We start from the raw sequence: 20,172 nt of genomic DNA on the forward strand, positions 1-20,172 counted from the left end.
GGGAGGAAGAGGCCACCTGAGGACACTGGGGAGCACAGGCACCAGCAGCCAGTGTGAGAGAAGCTGGGGTGGGAAGCTGGGCAGGGACCACAGGAGGCTCCTGTTGATATCCCCAGGATGTACACTCTTGGTGGCTTCTCCTCCCTGTCGGGAACAGGCTAGCCCCCCACTTGCCCCAATGTACATACCCCAAAAAAGTGAGCCAGGCAGCTCCATATTCTGCTGTTTATTGACAGCTGACAGTAGCTCCCTGCCCGGACCCCCCCTCCCCACCTGCTGGCCCTGGCCTGGGCCACCCACTGAGGAGAGGCCAGGTAGCTGGCCAGGCCCACCCACCCGGGGACGTGCCAGCACATGACCACTGGAAGGGGCCCCACACACCCAGGCACCACCTTGGCAGACCCCCTCAGCCCACCCGAATCACAATCGCTGGTTTTCGGCGCTTTTTAATTCTCTTTTTTGTTAAGAAATGTCAAAGTTGTGCCCAACACGTGGATCAGCAGACACGATAGAGGAGGCCAGTCAGTAGTTTTTGGAGTGGGGAGACAGAGGAAGAAGGCGAGAACGACCACACAACACGGCCTCAGACCATGAGCAGAGCGTCTGTAGGAACTGGAGCGGGGGTGGGCTGGCTGCGTGGGGCCAGCTCAGGGCCCCAAGGAGGGAGGGTTGGGCACACCCTCACACGCAGCCTGGCATGCATGCCCTGCACCCACTGCTGTCACCCAACTGACGCGCCCACGTTCACCACGCTGTGCACACAGCTCCCCTGAAGCCCAGATGCACCCTAACACCAGCACCCATGGGAGAGGCAGAGCCCTCCCCACTGTCTCCACGGCGTGGATGACACAGCCCAGCGGCGAGCAAGGCACATCCTTCAAGTTCTTCAGATGCAGAGAAGTTAGGAGAGAGAGCAGAGGGAAGGCCCTGGCGGAGCACAGACCCCTCCCCCAGACCCCAGCCTCCTGTTTGTGCTACTGGGCTCGGGGGTCTGGCCACTCCTGGACAGAGGGAGGGAAGGATACACAGACAGATGGCCGGGGCCTCTAACAGCTTTTGTCTTGAGCTGGACTCCAGCGTCCTTGCAGTTGGTAAATGGTTTTCTATAGAATCAATAATATTTCTTCTTTCTTTAAATATATATTTGTTAAAGTTATACCTTTTTGTTTCTCTGGGGAAATCTGCCTCAGCTTATTCCCAATAAATTAATACTCTTCAATAGCTTATATTTAGGGAGGGGGGTGCAGTGGGGCAGGGGGCCCAACCCCAGCCCCTTGTGCTGCGCTGGAGTGGCTGGCAGAGGTCCCCAATGGGCAGTTCTGTGCTGGGCATAGGCCTGTGCTCTGCCACAGATTGGGGAGGGGGCTACAGCAGCTGCCCCCCTCCCGCTGCCTCCCAGGGTGGACCCAACCTGGACTCAGGGCAGGCGGTTCAGGAGTTTCCCCTCCTCCACCCACAGCGGGCAGAGCCTGGTAGTGGGTGGGCAGGTGGCCCAGCAGTTATTGCACAGGGAGCAGCAGATAAGGAAGGGCACCCACAAGGCAGCAGCATCTGCCCAGAGCCCTTGGGTCCACCAACCAGGCAGTCCTCCAAGCTGGGCCCAGGGGCAGGAGTTGTGCTTGTGCGGGGTCTGGACAGAACGGCCCACCCCCGCCTCGTGCCCGCGGCCGCCTAGCGGGCTGCCCCCTGCACCCCTCCCCCTTGGTCCACCGCCCTGCCCGCTCGCGCCGCCCCCAGAGGTACCCATCCTGAGGTAAAGGTCAGTGTGCGGGCCGGAGCCCAGGCGGCGCGGGTGGGCCGAACTTGGGCGGCCGCGTCACTCCAGCATGGCGTCCAGCTGGTCGGCCAGGTCGTCAAACATGCTGCCAATGTCGTCCAGGATGCTGCCGGTGCTCTTCTCGGCGGCCGAGGGGCTGGGGGCGGGCGCAGCGTGAACTGGCTGGGTCAGCGCAGAACTTCCAGCCCCCATGTCCCGCCCATTCAGCGCGAAGTCCCGCCCCTCGCGGAGGCCACGCCCCCGCATTCAGGGGCGGGGCCGGATCAGTCCACGTACTCCCCACATCTGCCCCGCTCCGCCCCCTGCCCACTCACAGTAGCCTCTGTTGGGGACTGGGGCAGCTCGTAGAGCCCCGCCCACGCCAGGCCGTGCCCGGCGCAACTCGGGCCCGGCGCAACTCGGCCCCGCTCTCGCCGGGCAGCCTCCAGGTGTGCACCCGCCGCGGGAGCGCACAGCCCCCCACCTACGCCCACGCCGGACCGGGTCCTGCACCTACCGCGAGCCTTGCGCGTCCTCCTGCCGGATCTTCTCTTCTACGGCTTGCAGCGCCGCCGCCAGGCACGCGCTTGTCTCCTCAAGCTTCTGCCTGGCGCTGTCCCCCGGCGAGGCGCCGTCGGGCGCGGCGGGGGGCCCGGCTACCGCTGCAGCAGCGCGCGGCGGCTTGGCGGGCACGTGCAGCGCGGGCACACCGGGGGACGGGGGCCTGGCCGGGCTGGCACTCAGCGAGGGTGGCGTGCTGGCGGGCTTGGTGAGGGCAGCAGGCGGCTGGCGTGCCGGCGAGGGCGACGGGCTGGCGCTGCCCGACTGCAGCCCCGCCGCTGCCTTGGCCGGCTTGGGCGCCGTGGGCGGTGGTGGCGGCTTGGGAGACACGGGCGGCGGCGTGCCGTGGGCACGCTTCACCTCTGCGGGGAAGAAGAGAGTCGCACCGGGGTGGGAGGTCGCGCGGCGCGCGCGCTGCCCATCCCGGCATAAGCCCTGCCCAAGCGCCCTGCCTCGAACCCGGAATTAGAGATAACGCCCTTTGCACTGCCGCCGGGCTCCAGCTCCAGCCCTCCGCCCCCGGCCTCCCTGAGGCTGCCAGGGAGCGCGCTTCCCTGTGCAGGCCTGCTTGGGTCACTGCTTCCAAACCCCGCCCGGTCCGCCCCCCACCTCCATTCCCCTCCAGGTGTGGCCTGTTGCAGACACCGGCCCTTCCGTTGCTTGAATGCCACAGGGCCTTTGCACCTCTGATCCTTCTGCCTGGAAGTCTCTCCCCTCCCTCCTGTGCTTGGGTCATTTTACAGCCAGGTCAGAATCCTCCCTTAGCCTTCCAGCATCGTGGGCCTGTCCTCCTTCCACAGGTGCTGCTATTCATGGGTTTCTGTGTCTCCTTCGCTGAGGAATGTAAGGATCATCCACCCTTGTCTCAGCTCTCGTTGGTGAAGTGGTCCAGTGGGTGGATGGACGAGAGGGTCTGAGGATACTTTCCCACCCCACTCCACCTGGCCTTCATCAAATCCAAGAAGTGGAAAACCCCTCAGACCATGGCATGGGGAGCTGGAGGAGGGCCCTTCCCCAGCTGGTTCCCTGCAACCTACCTGGGCTGCCAGGACCTGGCAGTGGCACCTTCTTGGAGGCAGGTGTGGGTGAGCCCTGGATCTTGGGCACGGGCTGAGCCAGAATGGGCTTGGGAGAGACAGGTGGCTTGGCCGGCTTCCGGGCATCACTGTCTGGCGGGGGCAGCGGGGGCAGGTGCAACAGGTCAGAGGGCGGGGGCTCAGCGGGTGGCGGTGGCGGGGGCAGCTCTGGGGGCCCAGCCTGCTCAGAGGCCGGACGGCGGCGCACAGTGCCTGTTCCATTCTGGTACACGGACAGTGGTGGTAGGGGAGGCTCGGGACCTGCCTCCCTCTCCTTGGCCTTGGGCCGGCGCTTGACCGTGTCGGACTCAGTGAGGATGAACTTGACATTCTCCTGCTGGCTCTGCTTGGCTCGGATGCGCCTCTTGAGCGTGGCACTGGCCTCCACCCTGGCCAGTGGTGGGCCCTCCACACCCGCCTCACCCTTGGCTGGACCTCGAGGCCGCTGCCGGGTAGCGCCATCTTCCACAACGTGGCCGTGATCTGCAGGCCCCCCTGGCTCTCCCGGACCCCGGCGAGCAGTGGCCAGAAGTCCTGTGACAGGCCCACTCAGTGTGCGGCGCCGGTTCACCACCTCGCCGTCAGGCCCAATGGCCTCCTTGTGCTTCACCGAGGCCAACACCGTTGCCACCCGGCCTGGCTCTGGGCTGGCGGGGCGAAGCATGGGGTGGCCCTCAGGGGGCCTGCGGGCTGCCCGGCCCCCACCCCCAATGGATGACAGCTCGAGCATGGCTGCAATGCTCTTCACGCTGCCAGCGCTTCCTGTGTCCACACTGCCAGCCAGGTCACTAGCCCGCCGGCGCTGTGCCCGGACCCCCAGCCGGCCGTCCTCAGCCCCAGCCACCTCAGTCTCCGCATCTGGCACTGACTCATCAGCCAGGTTGGCACTGGCCATGGATGAGCTGGAGCGCTTGGGTGGGGGTGGGGGGGGGCCCTTCTTTCGCGGCCGCACAGCGAACGACTGGCTGCGGTTGACGTTCTTGTCAGCGCCAGCAGGTGCCCGCACTGAGTGGCTGCGGCCCACGCGCCGCTGGACTGTGGCGTAGGGCCCCACCGTGGCCGGCACCAGCAGCTCGTCCCGCTCCGGCTCGCTGTCAGACGCCGCATAGCGATTCAGGCTGTGGGCACGCTTCTTGGGCCGCCCTGACTCCATGTCGGCCTCAGGGGGCAGGCACAGCGTGGGCACAGGCGCGGGCATGGCCGCAGGCGCAGGCCCCGGAGCAGCCGGCCCTGTCTCGCTCTCCACGGGTTGGGGCAGCACGTAGGCAAAGCCACGGTGTGTGGGTGACTGAGGCAGCGAGCGGGGTGACATGGGTCGCTCCATCGGTGGCAGCAGCTGTGGGGTGGGCTTCACCTTGGCTGTGGCTGGGGCTGGACCATGAGGCCCCCCCAGGGCTTGCGGGGAGCCTGGCCGGGCTTTTGTGGGAGTCTGGGGGGGCGTGAAGTGGCTGGTACCTGGTGGAAGGACCTGCCGCGGCTTGCCAGGCACTGGGGGCACACTGGCCCGCTTGACGCTGTGGCCGTGGCGGCTGGGCCGGGCCTCCTTGGGGGGGGTACCCGGGGCCGGCCCCTCCTCCAGCAGGTACTCCTGGCTTCGTGACATGGGGCTGCCAGGCCCTGGGGGCCCGTCGCCCAGCAGCTCCTGAGAACTGCTCATGTGCCGTGCCCGCCCACCCAGGCTGGGCTCCTGCCGCATGGAGGCCCTTGGGGTGGGTGGCAGGTGGTTGGAGGGCTTCTCAGTAGGGGCAGCGGCAGCGGCAGCCCCTTCAGCCGGGCCCGTCAGGGCAGCCTGCAGCTCACCGCTGAGCTCACTGTCCTGGAAGGTGGTCATCTTAGGAGACTGGCAGTCAGCCGGGGCAGGCTCGGGTGGGGGTGGCGACTCGATGGCCATCACTTCAAGTGACTGTGGTACCTTCCGGCGCAGGGGTCCCCCCTCATACTTGGCGTACTCTGCCTTCTGCAGCTCTGCCAGTTTCCTCACTGCCAGCATCAACTTCTTCTGGTGTCCTGAGTCGGGCGGGGGGCAGGTCAGGCCAGGGAGGGTGGCGGGGACCAGGAGGCAGTGGGGGCGGGGTGGGGCCTCACCCAGCTTGGTGATGCCGATCTCCTGCAGGTCTTCCCAGGTGATGTCGGTGATGAAGTCGATGTTCTCGTAGCCGTTGTCCACCAGCACCTTGTAGTACTGAGCCAGGCCAATCATGGACAGCCACATGGCCAGGTTAGCCTACGGAGCAGGGGACACAGAGGGCAGCCCGAGCTGGCTGCCCACACCCTGCCTATTACTCAGAGCTGTCAGAGGAGAGGGCACCGGGCCAGCCTGGCACAGAGAGACGGAAGGACAAACAGACAGGCCCGAGGCGTCAGCTTTGGAGACAGTGCAGCCTTGACAGGAGCCCAAGGCCAGCTCACACACACTTGAGAACATATGCAAACACACACAGAGGGGTGACTCTCTCCTCAGGATACCCTTTGGGGGAGGGGGAAGAATGCGCTTCCTCACCTGCCCAGGCAGCCATGGGGACAGCATCCACGTGGACACACCACACACGTCATGGACACAGATACACAGCACCACCGACCAGATACGTGTATACACACACCCTGCATCCCAGCCATCCACGGGCACTGACACCCCTCTGAGTCATGCTCACGCCCTCTCACCACTTCCCCACCAGCATCAGGCACACGTCACACAGCCTCGTCACACGCCTGGCAAATATCTGTGATGGTCTTCACCCAGAACCACCGGTGGCTGGCTCCCTGAATGGCATTCACCCGTCCACACTCCCAGCTGGATGTCACTCATGCACCAACACAGGACACTCGGTCACCTCCTTGGGTGCACAAGCAAAGTGAAGCCCCTGGGACCCAGACGTGCTGGGTGGGAGGACCCCTGAGCCGCTGACTGAGTGGGGTGAGGCAGAGTGGATGAGCACAAACCCACCTGTCACCAACCCACAGCCCTGGGGCTCTCGGTGGCCATGGCATCTCCCTCACAGACGGGTGGGAGCCCGAAGCACAGCGCAAGGCCCAGAGAGGCAGCATGGATGTGACAGGCCCTGGGCCCATCTTCTCCCAGCCCAGAGCCTGTCCCACCACAGACTGCCTGTTCGTGACAGCATGGGCCGCGGCTGGTGTGGCTGTCAGCCAGTGTGTGCAGTCACCAGTGGGTGCCTTGAATGTATTTAGCATACGCGTGCTGGGTACCCGAAGCACACACAAGCGTCTTCCCCATACATGTGCCTGGGTGTGTGCAAGCACGTCCCATCCCCATGGCCCCCTGCAGTGTCTGGGTGGGTGTGTGATGGGCAGTGCTGTGGTGTGCCGGGTGGCTCCGGTGGCCCTGTGTGGCTGCCTGAGTGTGGAACACACAGTGGAGATGGGGACTCTCCAGGCTTCAGGCTCCCCTTGCCCTGACAGCCCTCAGAGCTGGTCACCACTGCCTCTGCCCCTGCCCCAGGGAGGCAGGCCCCAGTGCCCCTGACGGACAAACAGAGGTCATCCTCTGCTCTCCTCTCTCTGGACTCCCCGGAGGGCAGGGGTGGGCTGTAGCCAGGGAGGCAGGCTGTCTGTCTGTCTGTCTGCCCAACCTGGGACTGGCCACTGGGGTGCAGGGGGCCTTACGGGTTTGTGCTCAGGCAGCCAGTCGGGGATGCTCAGGCCGCTGATCTCTGCAGTGATCTTCTTCCGGTGGCCTGGCTTGGTGACCCCGATGGCCGTGAGGTCCTAGGTGGAGGAGAGGCCCATTAGCAGAGGCTGGGGGCCCATCTCTGGGTCAGCTGGTAGATAGCCTTCGGGCAGCTCACCTCAGGGGTCATGCGGCTGATGGTGGGCAGGTCATAGCCGGCGCTGATGAAGTTGGGGGCGTAGAGCTGCAGCTGGAACGTGGCAAGCCACTGGCTGACAGCCTCGGCGCCCTGGAAGACACAAGGCACCCGCTGCAGGCTTGCCCGCCTGCTCCCCCGCCAGGCATGCACCCCAGCCACCGCGGCGCCTCCTTCTCTGCTCAGCTGAAGACCACGCAGTGCAATCTGCTGTCCGCTGGGCCGTCTGCAGCCAGGCCCCGTCAGCCTGGCCCGGGTGCTCCTCCTCGCTCTGTGGTCCTGGGTGCCGCTGTCTTGAGCACTGTCCAGCACCTCGGCCTCCTTCTGTGATCTCCACCAGGAGGGTCCAGCTGCTGTCCACATCACAGGCCTCCCTGACCGTCCCCCCCATTCCTGGACCAGAGACACCCTGCAGTGTGGCCCCGTGTGAGGGGCTCTGGGAATGGGGCCTCAGGCGGGGCAATTTAGTGCTTCCCCTCTACACCCCAGAAGGTGGGCTCTACCCAGAGGAATGCAGGAGGACTCAGCCAGCAGCTCACGCCCACCCTAGCACGCAGGTGCATGCACACAGGACCTGTCTCACCCACATACACGCCTTGGCTTGACTCACATCCATGCCATTCCACACACACACATGTGCACATGTGCCCGCATCACAATCACACCAGCCACACAAACACACCCCCACTCACCTCACACCTGTGTCACACTTCCTAGACACACTAGCTTACACGCACAGCGTGTACAAGAGACAACAGCTACACACACAGACTGACAGACCAACAGAAGGACGGGCCCGGCCTGTCAAGGGCCCTGGCCGTGCTGCGGCCAAGCCAGGCAGGCTGCCCTGGGTGCCCCCCCACCTGCAGCCGGCCCAGGCCTTGTACCTTGCCCTCCGATGCTGTCTCCAGCTTTTTGGATGGCTGCTCCCCATAGACCTGCCCAGCATGGGTCACTGGAGTCTGGGACCGGGTGGCACCTGGGGACGAGAGGGTATGGTGGGGCAATGGCTGCCTGGGGGCTACCTCCCGGCCAGGCCAGCAGTGCTGTGTCCTTGCTCTTACCTGAAGAGCCCTCCGGAGGCTTGACAGGACTGTCCCCGGGGCTGGAGTCGGAGACAGACTTCTGGGAGAGCACCGTGGCCAGGAGCTGCAACCCAGACAGGCTGGCTGGCCAGTGCTGCTCTAGACACAGGCCATCCTGGTCCTGCCACCAACCCACCTACCTTGACCCCTTCAGAGCCTGCGTGCAGGGTGTGGCCCCCGCTGCTCCGGCCACTGGCCACACTGCTCAAGCTGCCACTGCGGTCCCCGCCTGCCAGCAGGAGGGAGCAGCATCAGCTAGTGCCAGCCCTGCATAGCCCAGGTGCTGCCTTGCAGAAGTGCCACCACCACCACCCTCCAGAGGCCCGCACCTACCTGCAAATGGCTTCCTCAGCACCCAGATCTCCTCGGGAGGTGCAGAGGGCCCTGCTGAGCTGCATCCCTGGGGTGGGCTTGGTTCGGCGCCTGCTCGGGAACCTGCTGGCCAAGCACAGTCTCCCTGAATCCTGGACTGGCCCAGGCCTGGGGCATCCCCTGGCCTGGCCCCCAAGTCTGTGCAGAGCAGAGGCTGGACACACACGTGCCTGGGGGGTCAGTACAGCCTCCTCCTGCCCTGTGTTCGAGGAGCTGAGCGACCCTCAGAAGGCCCTTCCCAACCTTGGACATTTGAGAGCAGGAGAGCATGGTAGAGAGGGGCGCAGGCCAGGCTATCCTGTGGTCCTGTAGGTGGGAGTAGGGAATTGCAGGAGAGTGCAAACCCCTCTGTGCCTGGGGAGCAGGGGGAGGGAGGAGGCCCCCAGGAGCCTGGGTCCAGGCTCCTCACCCCAGGGAACTCGATGACCTTGGGTGGATTGGCCACACCTCCTAACTGGCTCCCCTCTGCCCTCTCACCCGGCCTGTCAATCTCCATATCCTCTCTGTGGGGTAAACCAATCACACCAGTCCCCCATCTGAAGCCATTCCATGGCCCTATGGCCTCATCCTGCACCCCCTCCCTCTCTGTCACCAAGTCAGCCACACTGGGCTCCTTTGGACCCTTACACAGTCACACTCTGTCCTGCTTCAGTGCCTTTGCACGTGTGGTTCCTGCTGCCTGGAATGCTCTGCCTGTGGCCAGCCCCTCCCACTTCTCAGGGTCTTCTCTGTCCACACTTGTCTAAAGTGGGTCTCCAACTGCAATCTCTGTGTCACTGGTTGGTACGTTTCCTTCCACATTTATTTTACTGTTCCCTTCTCCCCTCCCTCCCCGAGGGCAAGCTCCTTGGGAGCAAGAATGACGTCCATCTACTCCTAGTGCCTGGCATGCAATGTCTGTTGAATACATGAAGGAGTGGGTCTGGGGACGCTGATGAGGAGACAGCTGGCAAGACACACTCTGGACCCCACACCTAGCAATGACTAGAGCTGACAATCCTTGCCCTACCACCCAAAACACCGTGCACCTGCTTCCTTCTGGCCCGCGAGCCCATCCCCAGGTGGGACTTGCCTGCTCGCTTGATGATGGCCTCGCCCAGGGAGGAAGGGAAGTAGCCCACACGGTCATTGCCTGTCCTGTTGTCATGGATACAGCCCTTCCACCGGCCGTCTGGATGCTGCTCGAGGACCTGGTCAGATACGGTGGAAGGAGCATGCTCAGGGAGACACCCCTCCATGTCAAGTGGGTAGGTGGCCTTGGCCTCCTGCTCATACCCCCCAGTTGCTGCCAGGTGTTGCGGGGAGCATCCCAGGTCCCATTCATCCCTGTTCCAGCAGCCCCAGGCCATCCTTACTGTGATAATGTCCCCGGCTTTCACATTGAGGCTGGTCAGGTCGTAATTGTTGCAATAATCCTTGGTTGCCCGGACCTGCAGGGCTGCCGAGGCCTCTGGGGACACAGGAGGTGGCAGACCCCCCAGTCCTGTGAGCCGGCCTGGCCCAGGCCCCAGCCCTGCCCCCCTGCCCCGCCCGGGCCCACCTCGCAGCAGCTGCTTGATCTCCTTGCTGGCCTGGGAGGTGGTGAATTGGTGCACGATGTCCAGGGCTGTCTGGCTGTAGGTGTTCCTCACGTGGGCATTGATCCCGTTCTGTATGTGCCAGAGGGTGAGGACTCTCAGGAGCCCCCTACACCCCCACTTGACCCCAGCTCCCTCTGGCCCCTAACTCACATCGAGCAGCAGCCGAACCACTTCCGTCTTCCCACAGAGTGCGGCCTCGTGCAGGGCCGTGCCGGACTTGGTCTGGCGGTTAATGTCAATGCCAGCTTGGAGGAGGAGTCTGACAGGGAGGTAGGAGGAGCAGGCAGGGCCCTGCACAGAGAGCCCTCTGCCCCAGCACCCCCAAGCCGGGCTCCAGTTCCTGGGGGCTGAGGATGAGCTAACCCTGTCCCACATCCCCGACAACCCCTCCCTGTGTTAACCCTTCACACTCCTATCTCGTCTCATCCTAGTGTAGGCAGTGCTGCGATGCCCACTTTAAGGATGAGGAAACTGAGGCTCAGAGAAGTTAAGAGTCTCCTCAAGGTCACCCAGCAAGTGGCACAGGCTGTGGGGCTATAGAAGACCACTCCCCACCCCCCTCCAGTACATCCTTTATGTGGGCGGCTTGAGGCATCCTTCGTATCCAGAGACCTCACCACATCCCCATGGCTCCCTGGCTGCTCCTGTCTTATTGCCAAGCCAGGAGCAGGAACCCCAAGGCTGGGTGCCCCTTACCCCGCCCCCTCCCCACGGCCATACCTGATGATGTCGATGTGGCCGTTCTTGGCTGCCAGGTGCAGGGGGCTGGTGCCATTGGGGTTGGTGGTGTCCCCTGGCCGGGGCTCTAGCAAGGCCGCACACATGTTGCTGCTCAGGAGCAGCTGGACCACCTGGAAGGAGGGGTCAGAGTAGGGGGGCCCAGGAATGGGGTGGGGAGCTGCAGTTTGTCTCCCATTCCCACCCCAGGAGTTGTTGGAGTCCCACTCAGCTCCCTGGGGAGACTTACCCCAACGCGGCCGAACTCACAGGCAAGGTCCAGGGGCGTCTTCCCCGAGTTGTCCACCATGCACGGGTTGGACTGGTGCTGGAGCAGCATCTCAGACTGCAGGGACCACAGGGTGTGGTCAGGCCCAATGCATCCGTCGGGCTCATTCTGCCCCAGGCACCCTGTCACCCTTGAGGTGGTCCTTACCACGTCGTAGTGACCATGCTGGGCCGCCAAGTGCAGGGGGATGTGGCCCTCATCAGACGGGACATTCACCGCTGAGCCTGCCTTCAGCACCAGCTTCATGGGCTCCTTCCGGCCCTGCCAGGCCGCATAGTGTAGCGGCCGCATGCCTGGGGGCAAGGGGGCGGTTGGGAGCTAGCCCCTGACCCTGAACCCAACCCTGACTTCTAAGACGCTGATCCCATGAGAACCTGCCTCAACCCAGACCAAGACCCGGGGCTGAGACCTCAGTTGAGGGGCCATCCTGGCCTCCAGGGACCCCAATTTTGACCTTGACCCCCTGCCTCTGGCTCTGAGGTCCCTGACAGGCCTTGCCTTTGTTGTCCTTGATGTCCACAGCAGCCTGGGCCTCCAGCAGCAGGGTGATCAATTCCGTGTTGCCATTCAGGGCTGCGTGGTGCAGGGCAGAAAAGCTGGGACAGGTGACAGACATGTATGGGCAAGGAGCCGGGCAACCTGCCTTCCCCAGGAGTCCTTGACCCCCATACCAGACTGACATCTCCCCGGGCTGAGAACTCACCCATCTGGGTCTTGGAAATTGACATTGATCTTCTTGGTGGAGCCCAGGAGCTCTGGGGTGGGAAGGAGACATGGTGAGGGAGGCTCCGTCCAGCCCCTACTGAGGCCTACCTGGGTCCCAGCCCCCTCTAGACAGAGAGCAGGCAGAGAGCGGCTGGCTAGCTCCCTGGCAGGCTCAGAGCCAAAGCTATCTAGGTCTTTAGTCTAGAAACGTTCATTCATTCAACCCTGTTTCCAGCACTCAGCATCAGGTACCAGCTTTTGGCCCTTGGTTTCCCACTGAACTAAGACGTTGGGAGGTTCATAGGCCCTGTCCCTGTCTGGGAACAGAAGCCAGGGCTGTACACCCACACAGGCGCACACATGTGCACATGAACCCCCCTCCCTTGAGACGCTGGCTGAGCACCTGCCAATGGTGGGAGGGAGAGAGCCAGCCCAATCTGTCTCTCAGAAGGACCCAGATGGGGCCGGGGGTGGCCCAGGAAGGCTGGAACACCCGGAAATGGGGGTATCTCTGGGGAAGATCTGCATTTCCAGGGTTCAGCCTCCCCCAACTCCCAGCCCCGGGCCTGGCCTGTGTAGATGAGCCCCATTTGGCAGGGCAGGATGGGGAGGCAGGCAAGTGGGCCAGTGCCTCCAAGCAACCACATTACAATGGCCCCCTCATCTATGGGGGCATGCGCAGGCCCCAGGGTCAGCCCGCCTGAAGCCCGAGGGGCTCCAGCCCTCCCTTGGGGGTCCCAGTCTCCTCCCGGGGCGTCCCCAGTCCTGGCCTCCACCAGCCGCCTGCCAGAGGAGGGGAGCCCACCGATGCCCTCCCCGTGGGCTCAGGTCCAACCGGACTCGGGCCAATCCCCTGCCTGTCTGGGCCACGATTACATAAACCATTTGTGGGTCAGTCACTCTGTGAGGGAGGGGCTGGCAGGACAGAAGCCCCTTTGTCCAGGCTCAGGACAGGGATGGGGGCAGGGGGCTGAGGGAGTCGAGTCACAGAGGGGCTGCTGCAGGGCCTGCTCTGTGACCAACAGCAGCCCCGGCTGCTCCGGCCTCAGTTCTCAGCTTTTGGATATAGGGTGTGGGTCCCCCAATGGCCCACAAAGTCAGACGGGCCTGAATTCAAATCCTCCCTCTGCCCCTTACTAGCCCTGAGGCCTTGGCTGTGAGCTCAAAGGGTCTAACAGGGCCAGCCTCACAGGCCTAAGGGCGCCTCCAGACAACACATGAAGGGTCTGACACAGAGTCAGCTCAGCACGTGGCAGTTCCTAATACTAGCCCTATAGGAATCCCACCCCACCCTCCCCAGCAAGGGGCTTCTCCGGTGAAGAGCCGAAGAGCTGAGGCTCCAGGACAAGAGGCATCTCCACTCCCCTGCCCCTCCCCCCACCTCAGACACTTGGCTGATGCTACCGGCTGTCTAAGTTGGCAGCAGTGCCACCCCTCCTTCCGCGTGGTGGTCCAGGGAAAAACCTTGTAGGCAGCCCTGGGTCCTTTCTTGAGCCCTTATAACTTCTCCATCGGTCAATCCTGTTGGCTCTACTTTCAAGACACTTTCAAAGCACACCTGGAATCCTACCCTTTCTCACCAGTACCATCATCACCACCCTGGGCCAGGCCAGCATCCCTCGAAGGACCACTGCCATCACCTCCCCCTGGCATCCCCATTTCCACCCTGCCCCCTCCAGTCCATCCTCCATACCCACTGAGGTCAGGGGGACCCCGTTAGAACATGGGTCCGGTCCCATTGCTCCTGTCTCAATGGGGTTGGAGGTCAAAGCCGGACAATAGCCCTGTATGATGCAGCCCTCCTTTCACTTCAACTTCCTCCTCACCCCTGTTCCAGCCACCTGAGCCTCCTTGATGGCACTCCAACACACCTGTCTCCCCTGCCACAGGGCCTTTGCACATGCTGTGTGTGTGTGTGTGTGTGTGTGTGTGTGTGTGTGTGTGTGTGTGTGAGCCATTCTTCTCTCAATTATCCCCATTATTCCCTCTTCATGTCCTTCAGGTCTCTATCCAAGACCTGCTTGTCAAAGCCTCCTCCCCCATCTAAAATGGTAATCCCCTGGGAGTTTCCTGGTGGTCCAGTGGTTAGGACTCGGCACTTTCACTGCCATGGCCCAGGTTCAGTCCCTGGTTGGGGAACTAAGATCCTGCAAGCTGTGCGGTGTGGCCAAAAAATAAATAATAAATAATAAAGAAAACGGTAATCCCCTTCCCATCTCGTGTCTGTTGTATTTTTCTCTTTAGCCCTCATACCACCATTTATCTTGTTTATTGTCCATCTCCATCACTAAATTACAGGCTCCAAGAGGACAATGGTTTTTATCTGTTTTGCTCACTGCCGTATCCTTGCTGGCTAAAACAGTACCAGGTGCACACACAGTGCTCAGTAACTGGTGACTGAACTGTACCCTCATCCCACACACTTTGTCCACCTGCCAGAGCCGGCTTCAAGTGTGTCACCTGTGCAACCACTCAGAAGAGCCCCACACCTGGCTGGATGCTCTGCTGTCGCAAGATTGTTATTTTGTTTGTTTTTGGGGGGTTTTTTTGGCCCTATCTTGTGGCATGCGGAACTTCCCTGACCAGGGATTGAACCCGCGCCCGCTGCAGTGGAAGCGTGGAGTCTTAACCACTGGACCACCAGGGAAGTCCTATTATTTTTTTGGACAAGTCACCCCCCCACCATTTTCATTTTGCGCTGGGCTCTGTGGATTATGCGGCCGGGCCTGCCACGGTCCCTTGTCGTAAAGCTGAAGGGAGCCCAGGCATCGCTGTCCCCAAGCACCCCTGCCTTGCTCAAGCCCACCCTCAGCACATTCCCCCACCAAAAGGCTCTGCCCCCCAACTCTAATGTCTGCTGCCCCCCACCCTTCTTAGTTCCCATGTAGCCAGTTCTCAGCTTCTCCCCACAAGACTTCCCAGGCCAGCTCGCTCTCCTCCCTCCCGCAGCCAGGGTGCCCAGGCAGCTACGGAGCCAGGTGCTCTGAGTGGCGCCCGAGGCCAGGCCCACCTGCTTGCCCAGTCACAGCTGCAGGTGCTGAAATCTCAGAGGGGCTGGAGATTGAGGCCCAGGAAGTGACACAGACACCAGTGGGGAGAGGGTGTCTCCATCCAGAAGAGGATCACTCCCCACAGGAGAAGGAGCATCTTGCTAAGGTCATCTTCCCCGCCCCCCTTCCGGCCACCGGTCTCCTCAAAGAGGAAAAGTACTGGAATTGGATGAAGGGGGGCTTGAGGTCTTGAAGCACCCCCAATTCCCATGGGGACACTGGACACCCGGGAAGGTCCCAGAACTTCAGCCTGCCTGGGGCTGGGGGGCTGCACCTCATGGAGACAGGTGCCCTGAATGAAGCTGGAGCAGAGCACGGCTTCAGGGGCCTGGGTAGGTGGGAGAGAGGAGGGAAAGTGGGGATAAGCTGAAGGCCCCAGGAGCCCCTTTCCCTTTTCCACAAGGGCACTAAGTCCTACAGATTGCCATCAGTCATAGTGCATATGCCTTGCCCCTGACCGCCCCCATGACTTGGGCTCTCCGGTCTCCTATCACCCCAGCCCTCTAACTGCTCTCCTGATACTACCCCTACCTTTTTTTTTTTTTTTTTTTTTGTGGTACTCGGGCCTCTCACTGTTGTGGCCTCTCCTGTTGCGGAGCACAGGCTCCGGACGTGCAGGCTCAGTGGCCACGGCTCACGGGCCCAGCCGCTCCGCGGCATGTGGGATCTTCCCGGACCGGGGCACGAACCCGCGTCCCCTGCATCGGCAGGCGGACTCTCAACCACAGCGCCACCAGGGAAGCCCTACCCCTACCTTTGAAGTCACCTCCAAACTCCAGCTGCAGAGGCCCTGAGGGGAGCCCACCCCAGACCCTTTTCCACTCTACCCTTGTGGCCTCCCTCCACCCCTCTGCCAAGATGCTCCTCCAACCACGGAAGCCACACACAAGCCACCTCCACAGAGCCACATCTGTCTCCTATAGGGACGTGGTCTTGGCCTCCTCTGCTCCCACCTCAGATTGGCTGAGCCCTGTGGCCTCCAGCATAGAAAGGCACCCTCTCAAATCCCCCAGGGCAGGCAGCTCTGAGCCAGACGCTGGAAGGGAACTCTTAGTGGGCCAAGGTGAGTGAGCACAGGAGTGCTGGCCGTAGTCTTCAGTGAAATGGAAGAAAGGGGAGGTTGGGCCCGAAGGAAGGGCAGGGTATCTGCCCACACCCCAGAAGACCAACCTCCACCCCAGTATTTTCTCTCCCTGGCAGTCTCTTCTTCACTTCAAGGATGATTGCTAAGGGTGACGGTGCCTGTGCCTGTAAGTGGAGGCTCCCTTCAGGCAGGATAGGGGTGCTGACAGAGCCTGGGGTGTCACTGGGGTGTGGGGTGAAGGGAAGGTGTCAGCACAGGGAGGAGACTGTGGAAACAAGAATCGTGGGAACACCTCTGGAGTTGGGGGCCCCAGGGAGCACCGCTGGATGCCCCTACCCCATGGCCCAAACTCCAGCTGTACTTTGCTGAATCAAAATACATCTTACTCCAAAGCAGGCCAGTGTTGCCATGACAACCGAGCTAATTCATGGAGGGATTTCTCCATCTGATTTATTATGCCCGCCCCTGTGAGTCAGAGAGCCCAGATTCGGGTGCCAGGGCAGGTGTCTCTCCTACCCGGAGACCAGGCCATGCAGGGTCAAATGCAGAGATCTAGGCGGAGACACAGGTAGAGGTAAAGGTCCCCACACCTCCCCCAGATGGCCAGAGTAGAAGGGGGGAGGAGTCCCCAAATCTGATGCCCCCCACTTCCTTGGCGCACCGCCCTGGGCCGTCTAGGGAATGGCCACAGTTAGCACTTCCGGAGCACTTACTAAGTGCCTGAGCTTCATGCGTGTACTCGCTGTCCTTACAACAATGCTATGAAGCAGGGACCACAAACGTCCCCATCCTACAGATGAGGAGACTGAAGCCCAGAGACTGGAGATGCCTGTGCCCAAGGTCGATGGCCACTAGGTGGAAGACTTTGCCTTGCCTTCCACCTCTCAATCCCTGAGCCTGCTTTTGAGGCTCAGCTAAGGTTGCCTCTGCCTGAAAGCCCTCCCTTTCTGAACACTGAGGCCCTGAAGCCAGCCCTAACTGGCAGACTATCCCTGGGCCTCCGGTGTGGAAGGCAGGGCCCACCTGTGTATGTGTTCTTGCGAGGCACAGATGTGTAGCTCTCTAATTGCACAGAGCAGATAGTAGCAGCCAGGCAAGGGCTGCAGTGGGAGGGGTCCTCCTGGGGCTCAAGGACCTACCCCCACCTGCCCCAGAGGCTGTCTCAGTTCTCAGCATCTCCCCTGGAGAGATGGGAGGGTACCTCCCTGGCTTACATACAGTCCCAGGGGGTGGCATGGGGAGTCGGGGCACCCAGACCCCACCTGCTACCCAGCAGAGCCCTGCCCGCGCCCGCACAGGTGCCCTGACACACTGACACGGCCATACATGCGCAGTCACACACGCGGCTGGTCCACACGCCCATCCATCCATCTCCAGAGTCCCCGGGGGAGGCTCCAGGCTGAGCTGGGATGAGTGCTGGGATCAGGGCACCAAGCTTCCAACCATCCCCTGGGACCCCCACAGAACAAGCCCAGGATGGCCAGTGGGAGACCCCCTCCCCCCCCCAGTCTCATTTTCCAGCAGGGAAGCCAGAGAGGACCAGGGTCTGCACCTACCTCGAACTCAGCCTGCCCTGGGCTGGGCGACCTTGGGCCTCTGCTCCCCCTTCAGTAAATGGCCCCCAGCCGGCCATGCCTGGGCAGCCACACCCCCAGCATGGTCCTGCCACCCCCCCTTCCTGCTAAGCACGTTATTAAACATGGGGCGGGGAGGGGGTCTGACAGAGACTGTCAGCCCTGTGGTCTTCCCTTACCGCAAGAGGCCCCTCCCTCTCTCCATGGCGTGGGGGGGAATCCGCCTCGCCCTTTAAAGGCCCAGAAGAGACCTCCAGCTGTCAGCCCGAAGCCCGGGAAGGGAGGGGAACGGAGGCAGGAGAGAGGGATGCGAATGCCTGCGGCCTGGAAGGTGGGTGCCGCCAGGTGCCCGCTGGGGGGCTCAGGTGACGGCCTGGCACTCGATACAGCCCCTCCTTCAGTGCTGGCAGCGGGGGGCGCAGACGGAGGGTCTGGGCACTGCTGGCCCCGCCCCGCCCCCGGGGACCCGACAGCATCCCCCTCCCCGCCCTGCACCGGGCGGGGTGGGGGGCTCGGCGCTGGAGACGGCCCCGGGGCGCGCCGCGGCTCGCGCCCGCTCTCCGCACCCCCCGTACCCCCCGCACTCACTGGCCTTTCCGGGCCGCGGCCTCTGCAGCAGCCTCTGCGCGGTCCCCACGTCCTCCGCCTTCACCGCCTGCACCAGTTCCTGCTCCTTCCCCATGGCGCGACCGGGGCCGCAGCGACGCGGCTGAGCTCCGTGCGCTCGGCGCGGCTCAGAGGCGGCGGCGGCCCCACGGCACCCGCCGCATCCTCCTCCCTCCCCCGCAGCCTCCTCCGCCGCCCGCGCCCCTCGCTGTCCTCGGGCTCCGGTTCGGTCTCGGTCTCCCGGCGCGGAGGGGGCGGGGAGCGCGTCACGGGCGGGGGGCGGCCCGGGGGCGGGGGCCGGCGGCGGCGGGAGCGGGGCGGGGGCCGGCGGCGGCGGGAGCTGGGTGGGGGCGCGGCACCTGGCGCCACCTCCCGGACGCCTGGGTCCCCCTTCCGCGGCCGCTGACCTCGGTGCGCCCGCGCCGGCCGCGCGCCCGACTCCTTGGCTCCGCCCCTACATTAGGACCCGTCCTCCCGAGACGCCCCCTCCCCACGTGCGGGCCGCGCGGATCAGGCCCGGCCTCTGCGGACCCCCCGCGGCCCCGGCGACCGCCAGGGGCTAGGGACAGCAGCCGCCGGGGGGCCGGACACTGAGCCCCGAGTCGGCGGCGGCGCCAGGCAGAGCCTGAGAGAGGCTTCCAGAGGCTGCGGGACCCACGGGGGGAGGGACTCAGGCAGTGGGCGGGCGGGGACCTGGGCATGGAGATACCCGGGCATCGGCGGCACAGAAGCCGGCCCGCCGGGGGCTGTCAGACATTTCTGGCCCGTGGTTCCCGTGGGAGGTGTCGAAGGACTGTGAAGAGGAATCTCCCAATAATGAATTCGGTGTCAGGGAACCCGCCCTCCCCCTCCCGCAACTGCACCTTCATGCCCTGCAACCTCTGGCTCTCTCCACAAACAATGCTAGGCGACCCCCCACCGCCCCCTCCTCAGTCGAACCCCAACCTCAGTGCACCTGCCCAGCACCAACTGGGGTTCAGCCCCTCACACTTACCACTAAGAGGGGCTCAGCTCCCCCATCCCCAGCACCAACTGGGGTGTAACTCTTCAGGTCTACCACCCAGGGGGTTTCAGTCCCCCCATTCGCAGCACCAATGGGGTTACAGCCCTGCCCAGCAGCAGTATGAACCCCACAGAAGCCTGCTTACCCCCAGCCTCCAGGCACAGATTCTGGCAGCCCCACAGGGAACTGTTCTGCTTGACACTCACCCTCCCCCCACCCACCCCCCACACATCCAGAGGTCTCTCCCTTCTGACCTCCTGGGTCTTAGCCTCCGGTCTTCACCTTGCCATGGCTGCAGCATTCTAGAGACAGACTGGTTGGGGTCTGTGTCCTGGCCCAGGTTCAGTTTCCTCATTTGCAGGGAGGGGCATATCATCACCCCAACCAGGCAAAGTTGTTAGAACCTTGGGAAGGTTCACACATATGATGGCTGGACACCCCCCCATCTCCCTATGGCCCAGGCCATCAAGCTGGTCCAGGAAGAAGGTGGCCAGAGTGTGGAGGAGGGCAAGCAGCAGGCACTGGGAGTCCCTGATCTGGACAGCTGGTCAGTCCCCTCCGTGGACTCTTCTGTGAAATTTAGGGAGCAAGCCTATGCCTCCCACTGTGCTGGGCTCCCACAGGGGTCCCTAAACACAAGGGCCCTTCCCCCCACCCTTTATGGTGACCAATTCCTGGGCACCTGCTGGGTCAGGCACCATGCTGGTCACTTCATAGATGAGCTTGGACTTACTGTGCCCTTTTTACAAATGAAGAAAGTGAGGCTCAGAAAAGCCAAGTGACTCACCTGAGGTCCCAGAGTCTCCAGGTCATGAGTCTGAGATTTGAACCCACATCGGCCTCTTCATTTGTCCCAGATCTGCCTCTTACCAGGTTTGTTTTTCCAGTCA

At 63.0% G+C, this 20,172-nt stretch overlaps 1 protein-coding gene across 1 annotated transcript; it reads right to left on the bottom strand.

Moving 5' to 3' along the window:
* Positions 1–65: 65 nt before the first annotated feature.
* On the bottom strand, positions 66–18,639 carry CASKIN1 (CASK interacting protein 1). Its single transcript, XM_079944052.1, has 20 exons — positions 18,262–18,639; positions 11,964–12,015; positions 11,759–11,856; positions 11,408–11,553; positions 11,222–11,317; positions 10,975–11,105; positions 10,405–10,513; positions 10,215–10,323; positions 10,030–10,124; positions 9,747–9,864; positions 8,636–8,737; positions 8,443–8,531; positions 8,282–8,366; positions 8,105–8,196; positions 7,200–7,310; positions 7,018–7,119; positions 5,479–5,617; positions 3,355–5,400; positions 2,274–2,679; positions 66–1,913 (listed from the first exon to the last, which is right to left on the bottom strand). Exons 1-20 carry the CDS (start codon positions 18,353–18,355, stop codon positions 1,817–1,819), a joined length of 4,317 nt encoding a protein of 1,438 aa, XP_079800178.1. The 5' UTR covers positions 18,356–18,639; the 3' UTR covers positions 66–1,816.
* Between the last annotated feature and the right edge of the window lie 1,533 nt (positions 18,640–20,172).

The sequence above is a fragment of the Stenella coeruleoalba genome (genome assembly GCF_951394435.1).
Source record: "Stenella coeruleoalba genome assembly, chromosome: 15".
NCBI classification, from domain to species: domain Eukaryota; kingdom Metazoa; phylum Chordata; class Mammalia; order Artiodactyla; family Delphinidae; genus Stenella; species Stenella coeruleoalba.